Below are 10,369 nucleotides of genomic sequence, written 5' to 3'. Positions count from 1 at the left end.
CTGAGTCGGATGCAACAGTATCTCCCAATCCGAGCGGCCTGAGCCGCCATTGGCGGCAGGTCTGCTCCCTAAAAGCGCTGTGCTTGCCAATCTCTGAGCTCTGACAAGTCACGGAATCAGGGATCTGAGGACTGATGGCCCGCACATGTCCACTGGGAGGGAGGAAACCACAAAGGGGACTAGACTCCAGAGGACTCTAACTCCAGTTTAATCTTCTTGCATCCTGTCTATTCAAAGAACATTTATATGTATATATAAAAATACATTTTTTCCTCCTGCATATAGATTTAGAAAATTTTTTCTGAGTTCTCAGTTTTTCTGATTTTCCCGCTTTCCCTCCTTTGCCTATCCTCGGCGCCCTCCCACCCTCTCCCTCCCTAACCCAGCTCAGGTTCAATCTTTGCAGAGTACAGTTTTCTTCAGCCTCTCCAGGGATGGCTCTGAGCTCTCGGGCGCATGCCTTCTCGGTGGAAGCCTTGGTGGGGAGACCCAGCAAAAGAAAACTACAAGACCCTAGAGAAGAGACTCAACCTGAGCTGCTTGAGAAAGAGGGTGGAGAGGAGGAGGACAGAAGGAGCAGCGCCGCTGCAGGGACGAAGAGTGAGCCGCCTGGTAAGTACCTCTACCGCAGCCCAAATCCCTGCGCCAGCTACCCTAGTTTGCTGGGTCCGAAAGTCTCAGGCGGGCCTCTCAAGGCTGCTTGAGGGCTGCTGGCCCAATCAAAGGATGTCTTAGCCCTATCAAAGGATGCCTTGGCCCAGCTGTTGGCCGCGTTCCGGGCTGCGGGGATATCTCAGCCATCTGGCTGTAGGGGGAAGTTTCAGAGCCTCCAAGTTCAGCCTATAGTATTGCCGTTCATTTGCGGTGAAGGGGAAATCCCCACAGGTTTGTGAAGTGAGTCTCTCCAACCTCCTGGAAACCCTGAGAGCCAGAGGATGGCTGTTGCTCAGAGTAAGAAGCAGGGCAAGGACCCAGATCCCCAGGTGATTCAGCATCAGGGACCAAAATTCTCCAAAAGAGATGAGAGTGGGAAAATTTGAAGAAGTGTCATGCATTTCACAGGGCACGACCTGGGTCCCCTTTTCTCCATCAAGGGGGACATAGCGGGTATTTTGAAGAACTTGGAAATTAGTCGCCAAGGTTCCCAGGAAACAGACAAGGCTGGTCTGTTCTGAGACAGGCGTCAGTGAGAAGGGGGTGCACGGCTGCGAAGCTCTCTCAAACTCTGGGTGTCTCTATTTCCCACAGAAAAGCGAACCAAAACAGATCCTTTAGCAACTACTTTCGGCTTTAACAGCTTTGGAAGTCTGGAAGAGAAAGATATTATTCAAGTGGAACTTCAAGGATCTGAGCTGTGGAAGAGATTCCATGACGTTGGGACTGAGATGATCATTACAAAGGCTGGCAGGTTTGGCTTTGCCCAAGTTGTTCAAGGGCTTCACACAGTAGGCACTTAATGTTCTTATCACATAAAATGAGCTCCTCCAGTTTTATGCTCTTGTACCCCTCTCCCCATATCCACACCCCAGAAAAGTATTAGGAACCACTGTCTCTCAGTTGACCAGAGTAGGCCTTGCCTGGCCATTGTTAGTGGCTCATCCTTTCTTTCCTGTACACCCTGTTCTAAGAATTCATTCTCTCAGCTTCTGCCTGTGAAGTAAATGATAAAAATTAAACCTGCCAAGGCAGGTGCCAGATGCCACCCCCACGTCTTAAGCTACAGTCAGGCCCTTCTGTTAAAGCCTCACAGTTATTAGTGAACAATATCCCATCAAGCAGGCTGACTAAACTGAGCCCAAGTCAATTTGAGGTTGGTCTTTCCCTCTTCCTGTGGGACAGTTTCCTCACATCACCTGGGTAATTTTTGTGTATGTGAATCTTCTTAATTTCAGTCTTCTCCAAATCTGCCTCACAGAAAGCACCACTGATGGGAGGGGAACAGCTTTTTCTCTCCTATTTTTCTTCTATGTGGTGGTGGTGGTGGGAAGTGGGGCAGACGAAAGCCTCATGGTAAGAATATTCTGCTCCACTCAGAAATCTTGAGTTTGTTCAATCAAATATATAACCAGAAATCTTTCTTCATGAACCAAATGTCATTCCTGAACCTGTCTAGAATGAGAAGAGTATTGTGAATGCCTTTGATTTTCATTTGTCCCCAACCTTGCCCCTGCTCCAAACATTTCTAATCGTGCCCAGGTCAGTTGCTGTTTTCTCTCCCACAGGCGGATGTTCCCCTCTGTTCGGGTCAAAGTGAAAGGACTGGACCCAGGGAAACAGTACTATGTGGCCATTGATGTGGTGCCAGTAGATTCCAAACGCTATAGGTAACTGGGACCAAAGGAGGGTACTACAGGCCTGGAATGGGTATTCAGATCTATGGAACCTGACAGCACTGTTTTGAAAACTCTACCATTGAAGGGGGAATTTATTCTTCTGTGGGCTTTGAGAGTTGAGTTTTCTCCCTTAGACTGGAGTTCAGGGAGTTCAGACTGAGAGAAAAGAAGACTTGTTTTTCTTTTCTCTCATTCCTGGCACACAGATTTCAACTGGCACTTCAATGTACCCCAAACCTCTCACTGACCATCTATCCTAGCCTTGACTCCACAAACTGCAGAGGGTATGGGCTCAACAACTAGGAGGGAAGCTGTTTAAAGGAATTTGGGGAGAAATGCTGGGGCTTCTGGGGCTCTACCGGGCTCTGGACTGTGCTACTTTAGGGCTGGGTCCTTGAACAATATTCTAATTTGCCACCCAAAGCTAGTCAAGCAGTTATCTTACCTAGGTCCATGTTTTTTCTTCCTTCCTTAGCCTCTTACCTGAAGCAGAGGCCAGGTCCCAGAGAATTCAAGTAACATTTCTCTTAATGTAAGCTCTCTACTTAAAGCAGGCTAAAAGTGGCCACACTGATCTAAAGTTAAGAGGCTCTTCTTAGCTAGCAGCCCAGAAGCTGGGGTCTTTGCATGCTTTAACTCAAGGGTTTGGGGGTTGGGTGGCAGCCCCTGCCCTCACTCAGCCAAATGAGCATTCAACCGAAATGGATGTCTAGCCTTTCTAGGAAACAGCCTGCATAGCGCCCAGTGCTGGGTGTGAGAGGCAAGAATTAGGCTGGGCTGGAGAACCTGTTAGGACCGTAACCCCAAAATAGCAGAACAAGCTGCTTTTCATGCTTGAACTGGTTTGGGAATTTGGCACATAACTAAGCCATTAAGATTGGAGACAATGGACAAACAGACATAGAGAATAGACCTATGGACATGGGGGAGGGGAGGATGGAGAGGGTGAGGTGTATGGAGAGAGTAACATGGAAACTTACAATACCATATGTAAAATAGATAGCCAATGGGAATTTGCTGTATGACTCAGGGAACTCAAACAGGGGCTCTGTGACATCTAGAAGGGTGGGATAGGGAGGGTGATGGAAGGGAGGTTTGAGAGGGAGGGGACATGGGTGTACTTGTGGCTGATTCTTATTGATATATGACAGAAAAACCACAAAATTCTGTAAAGCAATTATGCTTCAATTAAAAACATTAAGTGGGAAAAAAAAGATTGGAGACAATGGGAAAATCAAGACCACAGTGGGCAGAGTTCCTTGAGGGTATTCTGATATAAAGCATTGTGGCAAAAGGGGTTTCCACAACTGCTAGTGGCAGTGGGCCACACCGATACTTTCCTCACTCCTCTGCTTCTTCCCTAACACTTGTGGGACAGGAGGATTTTTTGGGTGTCTCTGCATGGTGAAACAAGTTAGATCAATTTTTGTTGCAGTTTCTGTAAGGAGATACAAACCAGACTATGAAATCCCATGACATTATACTTGCCCTGGCACTTTGCAGCATTTTAATGACATATGCTTATATACAGTTTGTTTTCTATCCCTGGATGCTGTCTGGAAATCATGTTAAATCCAGCAGCCCAGTGGTAAAGAAACCCTCTGCAATTCAGGAGACATGGAGATGTGGGTTCCATCCCTGGGTTGGGAAGAGACCCTGAAGAAGGAAATGACAACCCACTCCAATATTCTTGCCTGGAAAATTCCACAGACAAAGAAGTTTGGTGGGCTACAGTCCATGGGATCACAAAGAGTGGTACACAGCTGAGCTACTGAACACTCCCACTCACTTTGAGATTAGCAGGCAAAACTTGACCAAGTTCTTTAGAACCAGTTCACAGCAGCCCCTACTCCTGGCTTTGGCCGGTGCCTAAAGTCACACTCCACTCATTTTCAGGTACATCTATCACAGCTCCCAGTGGATGATAGCTGGGAATACAGACCACTCATGCATCACTCCCAGGGTCTATATTCACCCAGACTCACCTTGTTCAGGAGAGACATGGATGCGCCAGATCATCAGCTTTGATCGTGTGAAACTCACTAACAATGAGATGGACGACAAAGGTCATGTAAGTGTGCACAATCCTTTGTCCCAAGGAGAAGACGAAGATGCCAAGGCGTCAGCTGGAGGTTCACCTTGGAAAGGCCAAGAAGGTGTCCCCCAGGTGTGCTAGTTGTGGTTTTCAGGAACTGTCCAAGTTCTGGGCCAGTGACCAAAGTAGCTCTTGTGACTTTTGTTTGGCATCTGAGAATGCTGGGGGTTGGAGATGGTGAATAAGAGAAGTTTGAGGGCTGAATGTGACTTGTTTAAACCAGGATGTCTGGTTGTGAGAGTGAAAGGGAACTCTTACCTGAGCAATCTGGCACTTTAGCTTTCCTGGCAATCACTGTGGGCTCTTCCCCTGAGGTGCACCTTCTATGTTTCATGGTATGGTGGAAGTCTTCTCCACAACCCACCTGCATGGAAGGCCTTTCAGGTCACATAGACCTTGAACCTTCTTCCCAGGTGCACATCACCTCTGGCCTGCCTGACCTGACACTGTGCTAGCCACAAAAGGAAGAAGGATTCTTCTTGGTTTAGGAGGTAGGGAGGGTCAAATAGTTTCCCATCAGTTAAATAAGCCCAGGGAACTTATGGCAGGCAGTTGGATCTCAATGACACTTGGGAACATTACATGCTCACCCACATTTGGAAGCAGGAAAAGACCTCAACTTGAAATGGAACCACTGCTTACTGGTGCCACTGTGGTGTCCATTTCCTGAAATCCCTTATACCTGAGAACCTCTGTCTAGTGCCAAATGGCACAGAAAAGTGGGGTTAGCCTAGGCTTTCTGGTTTAGCTTCACTTTTGTGTGGGAAGTTTCAGGGTGCTGATGAGAGGGGACCAGTGTAGGGGAGGGGAAGCCAATTACTAGGCAGAATTTGATTATTTCTCCTCCAGATCATTCTGCAGTCCATGCACAAGTACAAGCCCCGTGTGCACGTGATGAAACAAGACAGCAGGGTTGACATGTCCCGGATTCAGTCTCTGCCTGCTGAAGGGGTTAAAACATTCTCCTTTAAAGAAACTGAATTCACCACGGTGACAGCTTACCAAAATCAGCAGGTAAAGCCAACTAGGTCCCAGGCAAGCAGGAATGGCTCTGGAGAAGCTTTAGGGACAGAGTGAAGTTGTACTATATGGATTCAATTTTCCACAATTAAAAAGAAATCCATTAAAAAGAATCCATAGTCTTATTGCTAGTATTCAAGGCAAGTTTGATTATGAGTTTTGTGGATCTTGTGTTAAAGAAGAGCAGGACAAAGAATGCCAGGAGAGAAAGGTGATAAACATTCCAAATTTGACTTAGCAATATGCTTAATGTTTATTTAACACGCTATATTACACTTTGGAAGGTTTTGCTGTTGTTGTAACCATTAAAAGCAACAACAACAATGGCAGTGTTTTCTACTGAGGTCACTGACTTTATCTTTCTTTTTCTTCTGAATCCTTAGATAACCAAACTGAAAATAGACAGGAATCCTTTTGCTAAAGGATTTAGAGATCCTGGAAGAAACAGGTAAGCAATATAACAGTCACATCTAATATTTATATAGCCCTTTTCACAAGTACTACAGCTAAAGAAACTGTGGCTCAGAAGCCCAGAGTCCCTGCATTTTGTAACTAGTAGGTAGTAAGAAAGAAACCTAGATACTTTATCTCTAAAATCTTGCCTCCTCCCAACCCCCCCAACCCACTTTTAAGATATTATTTATTCTAGATTCTTGGGCTTTTATTTAGGGATAAACACTGGGAATTTTATTCACTCTTAAAAACTATAACAAAATAACTCAAAAGTTTACATAAATTATTATTTTCAAGAATTGCATTCTCAACTTGCTAAAGGTTGTACATCTTTTTCAGGGGTGTACTGGATGGACTTTTAGAGACATATCCATGGAGGCCTTCTCTCACTTTGGATTTTAAAACTTTTAGTGCAGACACACAAAGTAAGATGTTTCATTAATTTTTATTTTTAAATGTTAATAAAATAATGACCGTCAGAAGCTCTGTACAAATACTACACAAGAATATAAGTACATGCTAGAAAATGTGTGCTTACAATCAAGTGAGTGTATATTTATCTTGATGAGGAGATAAGAAGCAAAAAGGGAGAGAAACAGGCAAAATGGAAAAGAGTGTAAACATGATAATTAATGGTGGATTTACTGACTTGTAACTTCTTGAGTTATCATTCATCCTGAGAGCTGTAGAAATCACCTGGGTCTTTCAGCAGCTCACTATCTCATATTCTTTAGAATCTGCCTGTGATACACTGAATTGAAGTGAAGTGAAGTGAAAGTTTCTCAGTCATGTCTGACTCTTTGTGACCCCATGGACTATACAGTCCGTGGAATTCTCCAGGCCAAAATACTGGAGTGGGTATCCTTTACCTTCTCCAGGGGATCTTCCCAACCCAGGGATCAAACCCAAGTCTCCCGCATTGCAGGCAGATTTTTTTTTAATCTAAATTTATTTATTTTAGGAAGTTAATTAATTTACAATATTGTATTGGTTTTGCCATGCACCAACATGAATCCGTCACAGGTATACACATGTTCCCCATCCCGAACCCCACTCCCTCCTCCTTCCTCCATCCCTCTGGGTCATCCCAGGGCACCAGCCCCAAGCAACCAGTATCATGCATCGAACTCGGGCTGGTGATTTGTTTCATATATGATATTATACATGTTTCAATGCCATTCTCTCAAATCATCCCACCCTCTCCCTCTCCTACAGAGTCCAAAATAGTGTTCTATACATCTGTGTCTCTTTTGCTGCCTCACATACAGGGTTATCATTACCATCTTTCTAAATTCCATATATATGCATTAGTATACTGTCATTGCAGGCAGGTTCTTTACCACAGCCCAAGTATATAGGAGTGGGTAGCCAATCCCTTCTCAGTGGATCTTCCTGACCCAGGAATCAAACCTGGATCTCCTGCATTGCAGGCAGATTCTTTACAAACTGAACTATTAGGAAAGCCCTGGCATGCACTAGTGGCCTTATTTTCAAATATGTTAGATATTAAAATAAATATTTTGTATTTTATGAGATACTTTCAGTGCATGATAAAAATGACTTCCATTAAATTTCATCATTACTTGGCTTCAATTTTCCTTTCATTGTTAGTAGGAAAAATAAATGTCAAAAACAATACTAAGCTATTCCAATTTGCTTAATTGCCATAAGCACTTAAAATAGCTGCAGAGCATTTGTTGTCAGGTAGTACATCACCTGACTAAATAATAACTTGACAATGCAGGCTTTCTGGTAGAAGAATGCATACCTTCATTTACTATGATATTCAATTATAAATAGAAAAGTCTTTATTCATGAGCAATATGGAATTATTTTACCCTTTTTGTCTTTACTTCATTAAAGTTGTTTGTCTTTAAACATTAATTGAAAGTTAGTTACATTATAGTTAGGTTGAATTTTACATAAAAATATCATAACAACTAATTGAAATGTAAAGAAATCAAGTCTAATTATTTAGTGAAATATTTCACTGAATTGACTGTATTAATTTGGTTCAAGTTGCCTAGAAAAATATGAACACTTATTTGATAGTATCACTTTAATACCATCTAGGCAGGATGATTTTAAATTATCCAAGTCAACACAAAACACATTAATTTGTAAAAAGCTAAAGATGATCATTAATAATTTAAAATATATATTTTTCTCAATTATTTAAGATGTCCAGAATGTTCTCAAATTACAAAGAAAAGGGGTACCATTTTTGTTTAAATAATATTTGGATGTTTAATTATAAAAGATATTTTCCACCCTGTTGATATAGGATTAAGCTATGTTTACATATAAAAATGGGCTTCTGTGGTGGCTCAGCAATAAAGAGTCCCCCTGCAATGCAGGAGACATGGGTTCAATCCCTGGGTTGGGAAGATCCCCTAGAAAAGAAAATGGCAATCCATTCCAGTATTCTTGCCTGAACTATCTCATGGACAGAGGGAACTGGTGGGTTACAGTCCATTGGGTTGAAAAGAGTCAGACATGACTTAGCAACTGAACAACAAAAAGTATTTTAAAATAGTTAAGAAAAATTGCAGGCAGATTCTTTACCAGCTGAGCTACCAGGGAAACACTAAGAAAAATAGTAGCCCCTAAAAAACTCCACAAAAACTTGATCAAGTTCAGTCAATAACCAATTTTTTTAAAAAATTAAATAATTACAAATATAAGGTGTAGAATCTAGATTTTCCTGGGCATTATATTTATCCCTAATTTTAGTAGATGCTAGGCAACCATAAAGGATCACCTAACAACATTGGTATGAACAGTTTCATTTTCATCTTGGTATTTTTAACCTGTAAAACTGTCTTTAATTCTTGATATAGTGCATCATAGACCTTTCCCCATCTGTGATTTTCACATAAGAGAAAACCTAATACATTAAATGTTCTTTTTTTTAATTTATAAGATTACTTTCATATGCAGTGATTTTTTTTAATCAACTAAAGCTTTCTATAGAATCTCAACCAACTTGTTAAATTTAATCTAGAACTTATTTTAGTAATTTTTTTTTTAAGTTAAAGATAAAAACTTTTATTTGTAAGATATAATTGGTTCTGGATCATATTTAATTAGGCTTCTTTTTTTAATTCATTGAATGAATGTTGCTCAAGTACCTGGTATAGTTCTAGAGCATAAAGAATGCTCAATGTATGATACATAATAGTAATGCTAAAAGTAGTAGTGGTAGCAATAGAGATACCATATTCAACTTTGATCAGAGGAATGGTCTTTTCCAAAGGAGTCAAAATAACTGTGGCTTCCATGGTGGCTCAGTGGTAAAGAATCTGTCTGACAAGCAGGAGACATAGGTTCGTTGCCTGGATTGGGAAGATACCCTGGAGAGGGAAATGGAAAACCACGCCAGTATTCTTGCTGGGAAATCTCATGGGCAGAAGAGCCTTGAGGGCTACAGTGCATGGGTTCTCAAAAGACTTGGACATAACTTAGTGACTAAACAGCAACAGCTAAATAACTCTGAACTTGCAAAGAAAGCTAATCTAAGAATGAAGCAGGGATAGTTATGGACATGATTACTGATTCAGTAGGAACATATAGTTCATTGTTCATTGATTGACTTGTCATTCACAGGTGGAAGCAGCAGCTCATCCCCAGTGACCTCTAGTGGAGGGGCTCCTTCTCCTTTGAACTCTTTGCTTTCTCCACTTTGCTCACCTCCTACATTTCACATACCTACAAGCTCCCTTGGAATGCCCCGTCCAGAGGTGTACCTACACAGTATCAACCTGCCCCTTTGCTACAAGATTTGCCCAAATAATTTTTGGCAACAACAGCCTCTTGTCTTGTCTGCTCTTGAAAGTCTAGCAAGCAACAACAGTTCTCAGTCTTCAGCCCCACTCATGATGGAAGTTCCCATGTTATCTTCTTTGGGAGTCACCAATTCAAAAAATGGTTCATCTGGAGACTTAAATGGACAGTGTCTACAAGCACCTAAATCTTCCAATCAAATGTATGAATTACAGGCACTTGAAAATATTTTATCACCAAACCCCATTGCTCAGGAAGCAATTGCTTGCTCTTTCCATCCTTCCTATGGCTTTTATAGATACAACTTCTCCACACCACCTAGACTGGTAAATGCTGCCAACCGTCTTAAAGTGAATGACAACAGTCAAGTTTCTTTCATAGAAGGCAAATACAATCACTCTCATTGGTATCCAAAAATTAGCCATTGCCTTTAATGAAATAGTCATGTTCCGAAAATGATTGCAAATAAGCATATATTTTCTTTATGTGTCACCAAAAATGGTCAAAAACTAAAGGGCTTAAAAAGCTTCATTATCAGAAGGATATTCCTTTGTTAAAGTGCTTTATGACATGCCATAAATCAGATATGAACTATAGCAATCTCTGATTGCAGTAGCCTTAAGTCTCAAAATAAGATACTCAATAAATATTGTTTGATGAGGTAAGATTACCAGTGAAAAATGAC

The 10,369-nt window shown here is 41.7% G+C and overlaps 1 protein-coding gene across 1 annotated transcript; it reads left to right on the top strand.

The window, feature by feature from the left end:
- The first annotated feature begins 434 nt into the window (after positions 1-434).
- Positions 435-10,118, top strand: TBX22 (T-box transcription factor 22). Its single transcript, XM_070785207.1, has 8 exons — positions 435-612; positions 1,249-1,408; positions 2,223-2,324; positions 4,230-4,404; positions 5,278-5,442; positions 5,832-5,896; positions 6,241-6,326; positions 9,508-10,118. Exons 1-8 carry the CDS (start codon positions 435-437, stop codon positions 10,116-10,118), a joined length of 1,542 nt encoding a protein of 513 aa, XP_070641308.1.
- The last annotated feature ends 251 nt before the right edge of the window (positions 10,119-10,369 follow it).

This window comes from Bos indicus, chromosome X (genome assembly GCF_029378745.1).
Source record: "Bos indicus isolate NIAB-ARS_2022 breed Sahiwal x Tharparkar chromosome X, NIAB-ARS_B.indTharparkar_mat_pri_1.0, whole genome shotgun sequence".
In the NCBI taxonomy this organism is placed as follows: domain Eukaryota; kingdom Metazoa; phylum Chordata; class Mammalia; order Artiodactyla; family Bovidae; genus Bos; species Bos indicus.
The sequence above is the reverse complement of the archived record's forward strand: the minus strand, read 5'-3'. Positions and strand labels throughout refer to the sequence as shown.